Consider the following 20129-nt stretch of genomic DNA (forward strand, 5'->3'; position numbering starts at 1 on the left):
GGATGTGAAGCCAACAAATCTGCAGCAACTGTGTGTAGGGATGCAACGATTAATCGATTTTACTATTAACCGCGCTTTAAAACGTCACGGTTATTTAATCCCAAAGGCTCCGCTGCTCCGAGTTTTTCTGTTCTCACTATGCTGGTACATTATTTTCGGCGCAACCTGCACAGAACGAAAACAAAGTTAGACCAGAGGTGCAGCTGCTTACAGTGCGGTGTGCATCAACAGACATGGAGGCTACGCTACATTAGCTTAGCAAAGGCAGAAGGACGAAGCAGTGAAGCTTCGTTTCCACCGAAGAAAAGAGTGAAGTCGGCAGTTTGGGAGTCTGTCAGACCAAGAATGACCGGCGAGTCGTTCAAGACGACGGATCACCGTCTGCTAAACCTGCCGAAAAAAGTTTCGGCTAAAAGATCAAACTCATTTAACTTGATGCAACATTTTCAGGATCACCACCCAGATTTACACGCCACAGTAAAGCTAACAGGTAATAACTGAGTTAAATGACGTTAGCAGGAAGTTAAATATAAACACGTGACTTACAGTCAGTGGCGTAGAGGTGAGAGTTGAGCTTTAAGTTCAGCGTAAACAAACAGCAGCAAAACATCTCGTTTTCCTCTGAAAGACTTCAGTCAACATCACAGGTTGTTTCTTCCTGTCTGTGTTCAGTGAACTGTGGGTTAAAATACGTCCAGCACTCTACCATGAGATCAAATTAATTATTAATACACATTAAGAAATGTTTTCAATTTATTTCTATTATTTTTACTAAAACTTGTGAAGTGCTTGTCTATGATAAAGCGCTATATAAATGTAATCCATTACTATTATTATTATTATTATTACTATTATTATTATTATTATTATTGTTGTTGTTGTTGTTGTTGTTGTTGTTGTTATTAAACTTCAAACAAACAAAAAACAATGACAGGCAGGATTTAATCAGGCCACATTTAAAATTAGATTAATTATTGAAAATAGATTATTAAAAATGAATTAAAACAGACATGGATGACAGTTGATGACAAAAACACTGAAGTTTATCACCAACATGAGTAACTTTTTCCCCTCAGGGATCGTTAGAGTTCATCTTACTCTTATATTAATAATTATACTTAAAATACTTTATTTCAAATACTTTTCCACCATGTTTAAGTTCTGTACTCAGGTCCAAAAGAAATGTAGGAAGAATACACAAAGTGAAAATCCAGAATAATGTAGAGATATTTGTGATGAACGGAGCCGACAGACGAGCTGCCGACTGACAGAACAGACGTCACTTTGACTGAAGAAAAAGACTTTTTGTTTATTTTTATTTATTATGTTGTGTTATTTGATTACTGATATTTCTGACAGCAGTAAATAACATTAAAATCTCTAAAGAATGTTCATGTGATTTTATACAGTAGTTCATTAGTAGAGTTGTGAATTTAATGCATGATGATCGTGGTAATCGTGAAACCGTGATTATTCCTCAGACTATAATCGAACAATCAAAATCTATAATCACTGCATCCCAAAATGCCACTATGAACCAAAATCTGTGAGGAATGTTTCCAGCACCTTGTTGAATCTATGCGATGAAAAATTAAAACAGGTATGAAGGTAAAAACGGGTCCGACCTGGTACTAGAAAGGTGTAACTAACGAAGTGGCCGGTGAGAATAAAAATTAACAATAAAATGTGTAATTTCATTTGACATCATTATCAGACTGAGGATTTGATCATTGTTGTCATTAAAGTGATCAGATAAAAGGGAAGTTGCTGCCATCTGCTTTGGTTTGACCCAATATGTTTTGGTTCGCTCTGTAAAGGCAGAATACAGGAACTTCCAAATAAGGTCAAAGATCAATTCAGAGGTCAGGGTCAATATGTAGAAACAATAACCTGATATAAAGATATCAAACTGACACATATCCAACTATCTGCCTGCAGCTATTTTGCTGTTGTTGAAGTCTCACAACATCACAAACATGCTAACAGATGGAGGCAGCGGAGCAGCTGTGTGAGTGGAGTTTAGAGACGGATGTTGGTTTCCTGTTAGAACAGTCCTTCCTTACCTCGCTAAAAGGTAAAGTGGTGAAAATAATCCACATATAACAAACTCAAACTGATTTATTTATTATTGGTTTATTTTCACTCAGATCTTTGTGGATGATTATAGAGAAACTAAACTTTGATATTCTATCTGCATTTTATAATTTATCAATACATTTCCAGAGGATTTCAGACTCTTTAAGGAGCCACACTGAGACGCAGACGCACGATTAGCGTCATGTTTCTATGGAGCCAATCAATGTCTGCCAGTTCTGTACAGTCATGTGACCTGAGCGAGTTCTGTGTAGTCATGTGACCTGTGAGTTCTGTGTAGTCATGTGACCCGAGCGAGTTCTGTATAGTCATGTGACCTGTGAGTTCTGTGTAGTCATGTGACCTGAGCGAGTTCTGTATAGTCATGTGACCTGAGCGAGTTCTGTATAGTCATGTGACCTGAGCGAGTTCTGTGTAGTCATGTGACCTGAGCGAGTTCTGTGTAGTCATGTGACCTGAGCGAGTTCTGTGTAGTCATGTGACCTGAGCGAGTTCTGTGTAGTCATGTGACCCGAGCGAGTTCTGTGTAGTCATGTGACCCGAGCGAGTTCTGTGTAGTCATGTGACCCGAGCGAGTTCTGTGTAGTCATGTGACCTGCGAGTTCTGTGTAGTCATGTGACCTGCGAGTTCTGTGTAGTCATGTGACCTGAGCGAGTTCTGTATAGTCATGTGACCTGCGAGTTCTGTACAGTCATGTGACCTGAGCGAGTTCTGTATAGTCATGTGACCTGAGCGAGTTCTGTATAGTCATGTGACCTGAGCGAGTTCTGTATAGTCATGTGACCTGAGCGAGTTCTGTACAGTCATGTGACCTGAGCGAGTTCTGTACAGTCATGTGACCTGAGCGAGTTCTGTATAGTCATGTGACCTGAGCGAGTTCTGTACAGTCATGTGACCTGAGCGAGTTCTGTGTAGTCATGTGACCTGCGAGTTCTGTGTAGTCATGTGACCTGAGCGAGTTCTGTACAGTCATGTGACCTGCGAGTTCTGTGTAGTCATGTGACCTGAGCGAGTTCTGTACAGTCATGTGACCTGAGCGAGTTCTGTGTAGTCATGTGACCTGCCAGTTCTGTATAGTCATGTGACCTGAGCGAGTTCTGTGTAGTCATGTGACCTGAGCGAGTTCTGTGTAGTCATGTGACCTGAGCGAGTTCTGTGTAGTCATGTGACCTGCGAGTTCTGTGTAGTCATGTGACCCGAGCGAGTTCTGTGTAGTCATGTGACCTGCGAGTTCTGTGTAGTCATGTGACCCGAGCGAGTTCTGTGTAGTCATGTGACCCGAGCGAGTTCTGTGTAGTCATGTGACCTGTGAGTTCTGTGTAGTCATGTGACCTGCCAGTTCTGTACAGTCATGTGACCTGAGCGAGTTCTGTGTAGTCATGTGACCTGAGCGAGTTCTGTGTAGTCATGTGACCTGAGCGAGTTCTGTGTAGTCATGTGACCTGAGCGAGTTCTGTGTAGTCATGTGACCTGTGAGTTCTGTGTAGTCATGTGACCTGAGCGAGTTCTGTACAGTCATGTGACCTGCGAGTTCTGTGTAGTCATGTGACCTGCGAGTTCTGTACAGTCATGTGACCTGCGAGTTCTGTGTAGTCATGTGACCTGAGCGAGTTCTGTACAGTCATGTGACCTGAGCGAGTTCTGTGTAGTCATGTGACCTGAGCGAGTTCTGTGTAGTCATGTGACCTGAGCGAGTTCTGTGTAGTCATGTGACCTGAGCGAGTTCTGTGTAGTCATGTGACCTGAGCGAGTTCTGTGTAGTCATGTGACCTGCGAGTTCTGTATAGTCATGTGACCTGAGCGAGTTCTGTGTAGTCATGTGACCTGAGCGAGTTCTGTGTAGTCATGTGACCTGAGCGAGTTCTGTGTAGTCATGTGACCTGCGAGTTCTGTATAGTCATGTGACCTGAGCGAGTTCTGTGCAGTCACGTGACCTGAGCGAGTTCTGTGTAGTCATGTGACCTGATCGAGTTCTGTACAGTCATGTGACCTGAGCGAGTTCTGTGCAGTCACGTGACCTGAGCGAGTTCTGTGTAGTCACGTGACCTGAGCGAGTTCTGTGTAGTCATGTGACCTGAGCGAGTTCTGTGTAGTCATGTGACCTGAGCGAGTTCTGTGTAGTCATGTGACCTGAGCGAGTTCTGTACAGTCATGTGACCTGAGCGAGTTCTGTACAGTCACGTGACCTGAGCGAGTTCTGTGTAGTCACGTGACCTGAGCGAGTTCTGTGTAGTCACGTGACCTGCGAGTTCTGTACAGTCATGTGACCTGAGCGAGTTCTGTACAGTCACGTGACCTGAGCGAGTTCTGTACAGTCATGTGACCTGAGCGAGTTCTGTACAGTCATGTGACCTGCGAGTTCTGTGTAGTCACGTGACCTGAGCGAGTTCTGTACAGTCATGTGGCCTGAGCGAGTTCTGTACAGTCATGTGACCTGCGAGTTCTGTACAGTCATGTGACCTGAGCGAGTTCTGTACAGTCACGTGACCTGAGCGAGTTCTGTGTAGTCATGTGACCTGCGAGTTCTGTGTAGTCATGTGACCTGCGAGTTCTGTGTAGTCACGTGACCTGAGCGAGTTCTGTACAGTCATGTGACCTGCGAGTTCTGTGTAGTCATGTGACCTGAGAGTTCTGTGTAGTCATGTGACCTGAGAGTTCTGTGTAGTCATGTGACCTGAGCGAGTTCTGTACAGTCATGTGACCTGAGTGAGTTCTGTACAGTCATGTGACCTGCGAGTTCTGTGTAGTCATGTGACCTGAGCGAGTTCTGTATAGTCATGTGACCTGAGCGAGTTCTGTGTAGTCATGTGACCTGAGCGAGTTCTGTGTAGTCACGTGACCTGAGCGAGTTCTGTACAGTCACGTGACCTGAGCGAGTTCTGTGTAGTCATGTGACCTGAGCGAGTTCTGTGTAGTCATGTGACCTGAGCGAGTTCTGTATAGTCATGTGACCTGCGAGTTCTGTATAGTCATGTGACCTGAGCGAGTTCTGTACAGTCATGTGACCTGAGTGAGTTCTGTACAGTCATGTGACCTGCGAGTTCTGTGTAGTCATGTGACCTGAGCGAGTTCTGTGTAGTCATGTGACCTGAGCGAGTTCTGTATAGTCATGTGACCTGAGCGAGTTCTGTGTAGTCATGTGACCTGAGCGAGTTCTGTGTAGTCACGTGACCTGAGCGAGTTCTGTACAGTCACGTGACCTGAGCGAGTTCTGTACAGTCACGTGACCTGAGCGAGTTCTGTGTAGTCATGTGACCTGCGAGTTCTGTGTAGTCATGTGACCTGAGCGAGTTCTGTGTAGTCATGTGACCTGAGCGAGTTCTGTGTAGTCATGTGACCTGCCAGTTCTGTGTAGTCATGTGACCTGCGAGTTCTGTGTAGTCATGTGACCTGAGCGAGTTCTGTGTAGTCATGTGACCTGCGAGTTCTGTATAGTCATGTGACCTGCGAGTTCTGTACAGTCATGTGACCTGAGCGAGTTCTGTGTAGTCATGTGACCTGCCAGTTCTGTATAGTCATGTGACCTGAGCGAGTTCTGTGTAGTCATGTGACCTGAGCGAGTTCTGTGTAGTCATGTGACCCGAGCGAGTTCTGTGTAGTCATGTGACCCGAGCGAGTTCTGTGTAGTCATGTGACCTGAGCGAGTTCTGTGTAGTCATGTGACCTGAGCGAGTTCTGTACAGTCATGTGACCTGCGAGTTCTGTGTAGTCATGTGACCCGAGCGAGTTCTGTGTAGTCATGTGACCTGAGCGAGTTCTGTGTAGTCATGTGACCTGAGCGAGTTCTGTGTAGTCATGTGACCTGCGAGTTCTGTGTAGTCATGTGACCTGAGCGAGTTCTGTGTAGTCATGTGACCTGCGAGTTCTGTATAGTCATGTGACCTGCGAGTTCTGTACAGTCATGTGACCTGAGCGAGTTCTGTGTAGTCATGTGACCTGCCAGTTCTGTGTAGTCATGTGACCTGCCAGTTCTGTATAGTCATGTGACCTGAGCGAGTTCTGTGTAGTCATGTGACCTGAGCGAGTTCTGTGTAGTCATGTGACCCGAGCGAGTTCTGTGTAGTCATGTGACCTGCCAGTTCTGTGTAGTCATGTGACCTGAGCGAGTTCTGTACAGTCATGTGACCTGCGAGTTCTGTGTAGTCATGTGACCTGCGAGTTCTGTGTAGTCATGTGACCTGAGAGTTCTGTGTAGTCATGTGACCTGAGCGAGTTCTGTATAGTCATGTGACCTGCGAGTTCTGTATAGTCATGTGACCTGAGCGAGTTCTGTACAGTCATGTGACCTCAGCGAGTTCTGTGTAGTCATGTGACCTGAGCGAGTTCTGTGTAGTCATGTGACCTGAGCGAGTTCTGTGTAGTCATGTGACCTGAGCGAGTTCTGTATAGTCATGTGACCTGAGCGAGTTCTGTGTAGTCATGTGACCTGAGCGAGTTCTGTGTAGTCACGTGACCTGAGCGAGTTCTGTACAGTCACGTGACCTGAGCGAGTTCTGTACAGTCACGTGACCTGAGCGAGTTCTGTACAGTCATGTGACCTGCGAGTTCTGTGTAGTCATGTGACCTGCGAGTTCTGTGTAGTCATGTGACCTGCGAGTTCTGTATAGTCATGTGACCTGCGAGTTCTGTACAGTCATGTGACCTGCGAGTTCTGTACAGTCATGTGACCTGCGAGTTCTGTGTAGTCACGTGACCTGAGCGAGTTCTGTACAGTCATGTGACCTGAGCGAGTTCTGTACAGTCATGTGACCTGCGAGTTCTGTACAGTCATGTGACCTGAGTGAGTTCTGTACAGTCATGTGACCTGCGAGTTCTGTGTAGTCATGTGACCTGCGAGTTCTGTACAGTCATGTGACCTGCGAGTTCTGTACAGTCATGTGACCTGCGAGTTCTGTGTAGTCATGTGACCTGCGAGTTCTGTACAGTCATGTGACCTGAGCGAGTTCTGTATAGTCATGTGACCTGAGCGAGTTCTGTACAGTCATGTGACCTGAGCGAGTTCTGTGTAGTCATGTGACCCGAGCGAGTTCTGTACAGTCATGTGACCCGAGCGAGTTCTGTGTAGTCATGTGACCCGAGCGAGTTCTGTGTAGTCATGTGACCCGAGCGAGTTCTGTGTAGTCATGTGACCTGAGCGAGTTCTGTGTAGTCATGTGACCTGAGCGAGTTCTGTGTAGTCATGTGACCTGCCAGTTCTGTGTAGTCATGTGACCTGAGCGAGTTCTGTGTAGTCATGTGACCTGAGCGAGTTCTGTATAGTCATGTGACCTGCGAGTTCTGTATAGTCATGTGACCTGAGCGAGTTCTGTGTAGTCATGTGACCTGCCAGTTCTGTATAGTCATGTGACCTGAGCGAGTTCTGTGTAGTCATGTGACCCGAGCGAGTTCTGTGTAGTCATGTGACCCGAGCGAGTTCTGTGTAGTCATGTGACCTGAGCGAGTTCTGTGTAGTCATGTGACCTGAGCGAGTTCTGTACAGTCATGTGACCTGCGAGTTCTGTGTAGTCATGTGACCCGAGCGAGTTCTGTGTAGTCATGTGACCTGAGCGAGTTCTGTGTAGTCATGTGACCTGAGCGAGTTCTGTGTAGTCATGTGACCTGAGCGAGTTCTGTGTAGTCATGTGACCTGAGCGAGTTCTGTGTAGTCATGTGACCTGCGAGTTCTGTATAGTCATGTGACCTGCGAGTTCTGTACAGTCATGTGACCTGAGCGAGTTCTGTGTAGTCATGTGACCTGCCAGTTCTGTGTAGTCATGTGACCTGCCAGTTCTGTATAGTCATGTGACCTGAGCGAGTTCTGTGTAGTCATGTGACCTGAGCGAGTTCTGTGTAGTCATGTGACCCGAGCGAGTTCTGTGTAGTCATGTGACCTGCCAGTTCTGTGTAGTCATGTGACCTGAGCGAGTTCTGTGTAGTCATGTGACCTGAGCGAGTTCTGTACAGTCATGTGACCTGCGAGTTCTGTGTAGTCATGTGACCTGAGAGTTCTGTGTAGTCATGTGACCTTAGCGAGTTCTGTACAGTCATGTGACCTGAGCGAGTTCTGTACAGTCATGTGACCTGAGTGAGTTCTGTGTAGTCATGTGACCTGAGCGAGTTCTGTACAGTCATGTGACCTGAGCGAGTTCTGTGTAGTCATGTGACCTGAGCGAGTTCTGTATAGTCATGTGACCTGAGCGAGTTCTGTGTAGTCATGTGACCTGAGCGAGTTCTGTGTAGTCACGTGACCTGAGCGAGTTCTGTACAGTCATGTGACCTGCGAGTTCTGTACAGTCATGTGACCTGCGAGTTCTGTGTAGTCATGTGACCTGAGCGAGTTCTGTACAGTCATGTGACCTGCGAGTTCTGTGTAGTCATGTGACCTGAGCGAGTTCTGTGTAGTCATGTGACCTGAGCGAGTTCTGTGTAGTCATGTGACCTGAGCGAGTTCTGTGTAGTCACGTGACCTGAGCGAGTTCTGTACAGTCACGTGACCTGAGCGAGTTCTGTACAGTCATGTGACCTGAGCGAGTTCTGTACAGTCACGTGACCTGAGCGAGTTCTGTACAGTCATGTGACCTGCGAGTTCTGTGTAGTCATGTGACCTGCGAGTTCTGTACAGTCATGTGACCTGCGAGTTCTGTATAGTCATGTGACCTGCGAGTTCTGTGTAGTCACGTGACCTGAGCGAGTTCTGTACAGTCATGTGACCTGAGCGAGTTCTGTACAGTCATGTGACCTGCGAGTTCTGTACAGTCATGTGACCTGCGAGTTCTGTACAGTCATGTGACCTGAGTGAGTTCTGTACAGTCATGTGACCTGCGAGTTCTGTGTAGTCATGTGACCTGCGAGTTCTGTACAGTCATGTGACCTGCGAGTTCTGTACAGTCATGTGACCTGCGAGTTCTGTGTAGTCATGTGACCTGCGAGTTCTGTACAGTCATGTGACCTGCGAGTTCTGTATAGTCATGTGACCTGAGCGAGTTCTGTGTAGTCATGTGACCTGCGAGTTCTGTATAGTCATGTGACCTGAGCGAGTTCTGTACAGTCATGTGACCTGAGCGAGTTCTGTGTAGTCATGTGACCTGAGCGAGTTCTGTACAGTCATGTGACCTGCGAGTTCTGTGTAGTCATGTGACCCGAGCGAGTTCTGTACAGTCATGTGACCTGCGAGTTCTGTGTAGTCATGTGACCTGAGCGAGTTCTGTGTAGTCATGTGACCTGCGAGTTCTGTACAGTCATGTGACCTGCGAGTTCTGTACAGTCATGTGACCTGCGAGTTCTGTGTAGTCATGTGACCTGAGCGAGTTCTGTACAGTCATGTGACCTGCGAGTTCTGTGTAGTCATGTGACCTGAGCGAGTTCTGTGTAGTCATGTGACCTGCGAGTTCTGTACAGTCATGTGACCTGAGCGAGTTCTGTACAGTCATGTGACCTGAGCGAGTTCTGTGTAGTCATGTGACCCGAGCGAGTTCTGTGTAGTCATGTGACCCGAGCGAGTTCTGTGTAGTCATGTGACCCGAGCGAGTTCTGTGTAGTCATGTGACCCGAGCGAGTTCTGTGTAGTCATGTGACCTGAGCGAGTTCTGTGTAGTCATGTGACCTGAGCGAGTTCTGTACAGTCATGTGACCTGCGAGTTCTGTGTAGTCATGTGACCTGAGCGAGTTCTGTGTAGTCATGTGACCTGAGCGAGTTCTGTGTAGTCATGTGACCTGCGAGTTCTGTGTAGTCATGTGACCTGAGCGAGTTCTGTGTAGTCATGTGACCTGCGAGTTCTGTATAGTCATGTGACCTGCGAGTTCTGTACAGTCATGTGACCTGAGCGAGTTCTGTGTAGTCATGTGACCTGCCAGTTCTGTGTAGTCATGTGACCTGCCAGTTCTGTATAGTCATGTGACCTGAGCGAGTTCTGTGTAGTCATGTGACCTGAGCGAGTTCTGTGTAGTCATGTGACCTGAGCGAGTTCTGTGTAGTCATGTGACCTGAGCGAGTTCTGTGTAGTCATGTGACCTGAGCGAGTTCTGTACAGTCATGTGACCTGAGCGAGTTCTGTGTAGTCATGTGACCTGTGAGTTCTGTGTAGTCATGTGACCTGAGCGAGTTCTGTGTAGTCATGTGACCTGAGCGAGTTCTGTGTAGTCATGTGACCTGCCAGTTCTGTGTAGTCATGTGACCTGCCAGTTCTGTACAGTCATGTGACCTGCCAGTTCTGTATAGTCATGTGACCTGAGCGAGTTCTGTGTAGTCATGTGACCTGAGCGAGTTCTGTGTAGTCATGTGACCTGCGAGTTCTGTGTAGTCATGTGACCTGAGCGAGTTCTGTGTAGTCATGTGACCTGCGAGTTCTGTATAGTCATGTGACCTGCGAGTTCTGTACAGTCATGTGACCTGAGCGAGTTCTGTACAGTCATGTGACCTGAGCGAGTTCTGTGTAGTCATGTGACCTGAGCGAGTTCTGTGTAGTCATGTGACCTGAGCGAGTTCTGTACAGTCATGTGACCTGAGCGAGTTCTGTACAGTCATGTGACCTGAGCGAGTTCTGTGTAGTCATGTGACCTGAGCGAGTTCTGTGTAGTCATGTGACCTGAGCGAGTTCTGTGTAGTCATGTGACCTGCGAGTTCTGTATAGTCATGTGACCTGCGAGTTCTGTACAGTCATGTGACCTGAGCGAGTTCTGTACAGTCATGTGACCTGAGCGAGTTCTGTGTAGTCATGTGACCTGAGCGAGTTCTGTGTAGTCATGTGACCTGAGCGAGTTCTGTATAGTCATGTGACCTGAGCGAGTTCTGTGTAGTCATGTGACCTGAGCGAGTTCTGTGTAGTCATGTGACCTGCGAGTTCTGTGTAGTCATGTGACCTGAGCGAGTTCTGTGTAGTCATGTGACCTGCGAGTTCTGTATAGTCATGTGACCTGCGAGTTCTGTACAGTCATGTGACCTGAGCGAGTTCTGTACAGTCATGTGACCTGCGAGTTCTGTGTAGTCATGTGACCTGAGCGAGTTCTGTGTAGTCATGTGACCTGAGCGAGTTCTGTGTAGTCATGTGACCTGAGCGAGTTCTGTGTAGTCATGTGACCTGCGAGTTCTGTGTAGTCATGTGACCTGCGAGTTCTGTACAGTCATGTGACCTGAGCGAGTTCTGTACAGTCATGTGACCTGCGAGTTCTGTGTAGTCATGTGACCTGAGCGAGTTCTGTGTAGTCATGTGACCTGAGCGAGTTCTGTACAGTCATGTGACCTGAGCGAGTTCTGTGTAGTCATGTGACCTGAGCGAGTTCTGTACAGTCATGTGACCTGAGCGAGTTCTGTGTAGTCATGTGACCTGCGAGTTCTGCCTGTACCTTGTCGGCACACATGGCCACAGTGATGTCCTGCTGCGAGATCTCATAGTGTCGAATGTTCCTCACGTAGTTCCCAGCCAGTTTCAGTATGTCAGCTGAGATGTACTCCAACACCGCCACCATATAGACTGACACCTGGTGGTCCACCTTATAACCCAGCACCTCCTGACAGCCCCAGGGCATCATGGGAAACACAGAGAGCAGAGAGCATAGAGCCGTTATTATCATCCTGTCACAATCTTGTCAGTGTTTCAAAAGTGGAAAAAACAAAGTACGTCCATGTGATCTTTGATCATTACTGATCGACAGATTAATCGTTACTGAAAATAAACGCTACGGGAAAGACTTGAAGAACAGGTAGAAATATGTCTCCTCCACATGTTTGAGCCTATTTTTAAAGTGTCCCCTGAAACGATTAATCTGTTGATCACTTTCTTGGCTGATTGATAAAATGTCAGAAAAAGGTGAAACGTGCACCTTGAGCAGTGGGTGGATCTTGTCGACAGGTAGAGCCAGTGGGTTCCTCCTCTTCCTCTTCTCGATGGCAGCCTGAGCGTCGGCGATCGCCCACTTATCGATTGGGTGAGGAAAACTTTTCTGGACCCGCTCCTGAGAGGACAGGGGAGGGCTGTTGATCACACTGATACACCTGTGCTCTCCTCTGATTGGCTGCTGACTGCAGGTGTATTGGGCTCTGTGCTCTGACACAGGATTTATATCTTTTTTACTGGGTTACATCGCCATAGTAAGAGATGCTGAGCAGGTTGTGTTCCAGATAAAAGCTCCCCCTGCTGACCAATCACAGCCCTTTATCAAAGAGCATCACCTGTGGGTCTCGGTTCACAGCAGAGGAGCAGAAAGTGTTTTCCTTTGTGACACTGCAGTCTGACTGAAGCACTAAAGTCTTGAACTTGTTCTTATAATGCCATGACAGCTAACCTGCTGACCACTTTCAATTATGTTTTTATATTTATTTTTTATTTCCAAGCACTGCGCTCTGACCGACTGGTGCGTTACTCAGTCGCTCCAGGTTTTTTTTTTTTTTCTTAGAATTGTTGCAGCCTAAAACGCCTGATTTCATGGCATTTTTTCTTTAAAAATATTTTTCACCTTTTTTTTCAATAAAATAGTAGATGCATGTGAAATTTTCAAAAGAAAGTATCATTTTTGTGTACATTAAAATGAAAGGCAGCTTTGCTTTTACAGTTTTCTTTGATCATTTTAACTGATGTAAAGTGTCTCTGAGGATCACGTTAAAAAAACACTACATACTTAAAGTTCATACAGATATTATCATTAGGGCTGAAAGATTAATTGCATTTGTGATAAAACGCGATTTTCTAATCGCAACATGTCGGTTACAATGTGCCCCCGTAAAAAAAAAAGTGGTCACGTGACACGAGAGAGAGAGAGAGAGAGAGAGAGAGAGAGAGAGAGAGAGAGAGAGAGAGAGAGGGAGAGAGAGAGAGAGAGAGAGAGGGAGGGTGAGCGAGAGAGAGAGAGGGAGAGAGAGAGAGAGAGAGGGAGAGAGAGAGAGAGAGAGAGAGAGAGAGGGAGAGAGAGAGAGAGAGAGAGAGGGAGGGGGAGCGAGAGAGAGAGAGAGAGAGAGAGAGAGAGAGAGAGAGAGAGAGAGAGAGAGAGAGAGGGAGGGTGAGTGAGAGAGAGAGAGAGAGAGAGAGAGAGAGAGAGAGAGAGAGAGAGAGAGGGAGGGTGAGTGAGAGAGAGAGAGAGAGAGAGAGAGAGAGAGAGAGAGCACTCGACTGCATCAACTTTTTATGCTGAACCTTTAGCACATCAGTGGTGTGGAATTATGTCGGTTTGAAAAACGAAGATGCTGCGCAGCGTCAGGTGTTCTGCACAACACGCCGTGCTGCTGTTGCTATTTCACAGGGAAACACTACAAATAGGGCTGCAACGGATCGCAGCTGACCCGTGTCTCGTACGGATCACGGTTGACCCGTGTCTCGTACGGATCACGGTTGACCCGTGTCTCGTACGGATTGCAGCTGACCCGTGTCTCGTACGGATCGCAGTTGACCCGTGTCTCGTACGGATTGCAGCTGACCCGTGTCTCGTACGGATCGCGGTTGACCCGTGTCTCGTACGGATTGCGGCTGACCCGTGTCTCGTACGGATCGCGGTTGACCCGTGTCTCGTACGGATCACAGCTGACCCGTGTCTCGTACGGATCGCGGTTGACCCGTGTCTCGTACGGATCACGGTCGACCCGTGTCTCGTACGGATCACGGTCGACCCGTGTCTCGTACGGATCACAGCTGACCCGTGTCTCGTACGGATCGCGGTTGACCCGTGTCTCGTACGGATCACGGTCGACCCGTGTCTCGTACGGATCACGGTCGACCCGTGTCTCGTACGGATCGCGGTCGACCCGTGTCTCGTACGGATCACAGTTGACCCGTGTCTCGTACGGATCGTCCTCTACGGTTCTGACCACATGTGAGCATCATAGTTTTACTGTCACTGTTAGTTTTGTATAAGTTATAATAATGGCATTATTACCTTTATCATTACTATGATCATTATTATTACATTACATCACTTTGGTGATAATAACACTTTTTTCTTTTTTGCTGATCTGAAAAATGATCCGATCCGTGACTGAAACCGTGATCCGATCTGAACCGGGAGGTTTTTGATCCTTTGCAGTCCTAACTACAAACAGTTGTATGGCTAAAGTGCCGAGCGCCACACGCTAAACCCAAGACAGGCATCATTGCCCGACATGTTTGAAAGTGTCACTCTGTATGAGCGTAGTTCTAAACGTCACGGGGAAATCACTCGGGCAATAACCGAGTTCAAAGCTAAAGATATGGTGGCTGTCAGCACGGTGACCGAGCCTGGGTTCACAGCATCGATCAATACGCTTGATAAACGGTACAGTACATCTCCTGTACACACACCTGTCATACCACAGACATACAAAAAGTGCAAAGAGCAAGTCGCCACTGAGCATTTAAAATTATCTTTATTTTGCAGAATGTTTAAAAAGTGCATTCTATTAAACAGTACCTTTTTTTCTGACTTTGTAAGTTAAATACATCGAGGCAAAGCCAAAGATTTGTTGCTCTTATGTTTCTGTAATGAGCAGTTAAATAAATAAAAATGTCATTTATTTCAACTCTTGTATCTTATTGTGACATCTTTTAATTCTAACAAAGACACCCAGCCTGTGGGAAAGAACATTTTATACTAAATGTATCTAATATTGTGTTGCCCATATTAAAATAATTCATAACGTTTTGTTGGGGGAAAAAAAAGAGGATAAAATAATATATTTTTTAAAAAATCGCATGTTAAATCACAATTGCAATATTAGAGGAAAAAAAATCAGAAAAAAAATAGATTATTTTTCCAAATCGTTCAGCCCTAATTATCATTATATTTTTTTTTTCTTTTGCCGTCTGTCCTTCCTGCATGCGGCAGCTGCAGGACTGTTTCGTTCAATCTGGATTATGATGGTTATGATCAACAAGTTCTTTATTATTTGTCTAGAATTATCGTTTGCTCTTCATTTGTAAAATATGCTGGTGGCTGACAGTAGTCTTGTCCATGCTGTGATTGGTCAGATGCTGCAAACTCCGCCCCGTTTATGTGGACGCGTCATGTCTAAGTTGGGGAAACCCTGAGTTGATAACCAGCGGTGACTGCTGAGCCCTGATGGTCTCCATTAGGGTAAAGATACCCGGGGTATGTTGAACCAGTTCTGTACAGGTGTGTGTGTCTCACCTCCACGTCCTGCACGCTGCGTGGTTGAGCCTGACACAGCATGTTGAGCAGCAGCAGGATCAGCTCCTCGATGTACTGCAGTGCCTCCTGCTGGGACACCAGGTTAGGATGCACCTGGTTCAAGACCTGCACGACACACACACATTATATATACACACTCACACACACAATTTATCAATTAATTCATCCTGTCCAAATCTTGCCAATTAATCTGTCAATCATTTTCTTGTTTAATTGATCAGTTGTTTGGTACATAGAATGTCTGTGTGTCTGTCGTCTGTTCCCAGCATGCACTGGTCTCTGAGTGTAGTGAAAGTGACTCTCTGCTGCCACCAGGTGGAGGACAGCAGCCGTTATAGTGTTACATACACACTGAAGACACCTGTCCAGGTGTGTTCAGTCTGATGAGGTCACTGATGAAAGAGTTACGTATGTAACTCCGGTTCTATGAGTTCTGGATGATCACCAGAGGCGGTGCTTAACACTGGATATCTGTCTTGCGCTCGAGCAGGTCGAGAATTTAATGTCAACAAAGTCACATGTGACCTGGGATGACGTCGGACGCAGAGTATATACGTCCCCGTCATCATAGAGAACGTCCCTACAGAATCTTCTCGCCAGATTCCAAGTGACAGACTCTGGCGGTCATCCAGAATTCATAGAACCGTAGTTACATACGTAACTCTCGTTCTATTTCATCCTTCCTGACCGCCAGAGGCAGTGCTTAACACTGGATGACTACTACCGACGTAGTCACGAGGAATCCCACCTTATTGAGGACAGACAGCGGGTTCATGAAGGACAGCCACTGCCACTGGATGGGGAACGGCAACACTGACCCTATCAAAACGGGCAAAGGTGCACGGTGTAGCCCAGGTGGCTGCAGCGCAAATCTCACAGAGAGGCACCCCTCGTAGTGCCGCCCAGGAGGTAGAGACACTCCTGGTGGAATGGCCCCGAACATGAAGAGGTAAGGGCCTTTGACCTGTACGCTTCCTCAATCACCTCAACAATCCACTTGGAGAGCCTCTGTTTGGGCAGGGAATGCCCTTTCCTATGGCCTCCACGGCAGACGAACAGACTATCAGAGTGACGAAAGCCCACCGTGACCTGTATATAATGCCTCAGCGCCCTCACCGGACAGAGCAGCTCCCCGACCTTCGCTGACAAGAATTTCAGCTTTGCCTGCACCAGAGGCTCAAAGGGGGGAGAACGAAGGGCCTCCAGCACCAGAGGCAGGTCCCATGAAGGAACCTTGGTGATCTGCGGGTGGTTCTGCCACTGGGCCCCTCTAAGAAAGCGGGTCACCAGTGTGTGAGACCCTACAGTTTGGCCACCCACTCTACCATGTCTGGCTGAAATCACAGCCACATGAACCTTAAGGTGGAGAGGGAAAGCTTCCTATCCAGCAAGGACTGCAAGAAATGCAATATAACCAGACCAGGCGCTCACAGGAACCTCTCCTTGAATGCTACACCATTCCAAAAAAATCTTCCATCTATTAGCGTAAAGCCCCCTGGTGGAAGGTGCTCTGGAGTCCATAATGGTCCGGACTACAGCCTGGTAGCAAGTGTCTGAAAGTGGGTCAGACCCCTCAGGGGCCAAACCCATAGCTACAGGCGCTCCGGGCCTGGATGCCAGATGTGGCCCCCCAGTTGTAAGGGCAGGGACCATGAAACCCCATCCAGGAGCCTGTACATCATCGGAAACCGGGGCCTCCCTGGCCAATTTGGGGCAACCAACAGGAGTCTGTGGTTGCCCTGCCGCACCCTGTCCAGCGTCATTGCTATCAGCGGAAATGGTGGATAGTCATAGAGGAGGTAATCCGGCCACGGGTGTGCCAGGGCATCAGATGCGAAAGCACTCGATGGGCAAAGAGATAAGAACAAACAAAGAGATAAACGCCTTAACGAACGAAAGCACCCGCCAGAGAGCAACAACGTAGCCGCTAGCTATAACCAAGAAGCCCGTCAGCTAATCACTGCAGACGGCAAACTAAAGAAGCCCGCTGAACACCGCCAGTGCAAACGCTGGACACAGCGGCAAACTCAAAAGGTAATCCGAAAACAAGCTCCTTCCGATAAATTACTCCAAAGATAACAACTTTTGGAAAATACTCACCTGACCAGCCCTGCTCCAGAGCTAGCAGATGCATCAGCTTCTCTCAAGCTTCTGCTCTGAATCCATAAAGGACGGCGAAAACACTGGTTCTGTTGACAAGAGCTCCAGAGAGTAGCCGTACTCCAGTAATCGCAGCCCTTGGAGGACGGGACCGTAGCTCCAACCGGTTGGTTGCAGGGCTCCCAGCGAAATATGAGTAGGCTAACTGTTCCTAAATCCAACCTGCATGTGCGAAGCACCTGCGAGAAGATACAAGGGACGTTCTCTATGACGACGGGGACGTATATACTCTACATCTGACGTCATCCCAGGTCACATGTGACTTTGTTGACATTAAATTCACGAGACAGATATCCAGTGTTAAGCACAGTGTTTAGAACTGATCATTAAGCTTCAATATGAACAAAGTCCCACTGACGTAGAATCTATGTAATGATGAATTGATTAGTTGATCAGTCGATGGAAACGAAGTGATGTGTTGATTATTGATGTGATATAGATGCTTCTAGTGAATTATTAAATGTGATTACTTGTTTCTTTTGTTTGTTTTTTTTCACAGTAAACAAAGAAAACATTTGTCAATCTTGAACTCTTACAGTTTAACATCGACATTTTATAGACTAAAACATCCATCAATTAATCATGAAAATAATTCACAGATTAATCAATAATGAAAATACCATGACCAATATTCACGTGAATACAGCAAAAACATTTAGCTAGAATGATAACAGTGAACGGCTGATTCCCGTAAATGTTGCAGTAATTATAACAAGTAATACTTTTATTAATGTTTCTAATGTAAATAATGTTGATATAATGACAAGGACAGGAAATTACATCACTTTACTGTGACACAGCCTTTAAAACCAGGAAATGATATCACTGATGACATCATCACTATATAATCATATCCAACACATAAAAGTTGAACTGAGATTAATTTGATCAATGATTGGCTGTCTGCCCAGTGATCAGGGATGTGACAGGCTGCTCTCACCGCAGTTCAACTGAAACTAAAAAACATTTTATCAAACTACAATCTGATTGGTTTAGCCAACGTGTTAATCACTGATCAATATCGATTTATCACCCAGGTCTATGCAAAGGTGCTCATCAGTGTTAAACATTATTGAAGAATATTTCAAAATGTTAAATGATACTCATAACATAAACATCATCAAACAAACAACTATACAAATAAATAAAAATCATCATCAGTAAATAATCAGCTGCTTATGTTCCGTGTTCTTCATAAATGTTCCTCACAAATGTTTCCCATCTTGTTAAATCTAAAATCACCTTCAGTTTTCTGGATCACCTGTTCCTTTTTCATAAACATATATTGATCTATCTGTGATTGGTTCATATGAGGACTGTAGTATTGGTCAATCAGACCTGTGATGACAAACACATCACCACCTTGCTGTGATCATGTGATGCGTCATCACTTCACATTTTATTTGGAAGGGTCAGTCTCACTTTGACATCAGCTGATTGATCTATTAATACATCTATTATCAGTGTTTCCCCTATAGTGTATTTGGCAGGGCGCCCCGCCCCCCCAACAGACGCCCCCGCCCTGCCATCAGGACGCCCACCCACAAATTCAAGTTGTAGATTTTTTTTATTCCATTATTTAATTTTTATTTTAATCAAAAGGGCCAATAACAGGTGTTCTTCTTATCAAATAAAAAATCAAACTAATTTGTGTGATGGATGATGGATGGATGGATGGATGGATGATGGATGGATGGATGATGGATGATGGATGGATGGATGGATGGATGGATGGATGGATGGATGGATGGATGATGGATGGATGATGGATGATGGATGGATGGATGGATGACGGATGATGGATTATGGATGGATGGATGATGGATGGATGATGGATGGATGATGGATGGATGGATGGATGGATGATGGATGGATGGATGATGGATGATGGATGATGGATGGATGGATGGATGGATGATGGATGGATGATGGATGACGGATGATGGATTATGGATGGATGGATGATGGATGGATGATGGATGGATGATGGATGGATGGATGGATGGATGATGGATGGATGATGGATGGATGGATGGATGGATGATGGATGGATGGATGATGGATGATGGATGATGGATGGATGGATGGATGGATGGATGGATGGATGGATGGATGATGGATGGATGATGGATGATGGATGGATGGATGGATGACGGATGATGGATTATGGATGGATGGATGATGGATGGATGATGGATGGATGATGGATGGATGGATGATGGATGATGGATGGATGGATGGATGATGGATGGATGATGGATGGATGGATGGATGGATGGATGGATGGATGGATGGATGGATGGATGATGATGGATGGATGATGGATGGATGGATGGATGGATGATGAATGATGGATGGATGGATGGATGGATGGATGGATGGATGGATGGATGGATGATGGATGGATGGATGGATGATGAATGATGGATGGATGGATGGATGGATGGATGGATGGATGGATGGATGGATGATGGATGGATAATGGATGATGGATGGATGGATGATGGATGGATAATGGATGATGGATGGATGGATGATGGATGGATGATGGATGATGGATGGATGATGGATGATGGATGGATGATGGATGGATGGATGGATGGATGGATGGATGGATGGATGGATGGATAGATGATGGATGGATGGATGGATGGATGATGGATGGATGATGGATGGATGGATGATGGATGGATGGATGGATGATGGATGGATGATGGATGGATGATGGATGGTGGATGGATGATGAATGGATGATGGATGATGGATGATGGATGATGGATGGATG

General features: G+C 46.3%; 1 protein-coding gene across 1 annotated transcript in view; it reads right to left on the reverse strand.

Moving 5' to 3' along the window:
- sos1 (son of sevenless homolog 1 (Drosophila)) overlaps positions 1–20129 on the reverse strand; it is a 62530-nt gene that overhangs the window by 38718 nt on the left and 3683 nt on the right. The window contains exons 2-4 of the mRNA XM_084714492.1: positions 15164–15289; positions 11894–12025; positions 11417–11581 (exon numbers count right to left, since the gene is read on the reverse strand). Coding sequence (XP_084570618.1) covers positions 11417–11581; positions 11894–12025; positions 15164–15289 — 423 coding nt within the window. The remainder of the gene's footprint in view (positions 1–11416; positions 11582–11893; positions 12026–15163; positions 15290–20129) is intronic.

The sequence above is a fragment of the Lutjanus erythropterus genome, chromosome 3 (genome assembly GCF_056507025.1).
Source record: "Lutjanus erythropterus isolate fLutEry1 chromosome 3, fLutEry1.hap2, whole genome shotgun sequence".
In the NCBI taxonomy this organism is placed as follows: domain Eukaryota; kingdom Metazoa; phylum Chordata; class Actinopteri; order Lutjaniformes; family Lutjanidae; genus Lutjanus; species Lutjanus erythropterus.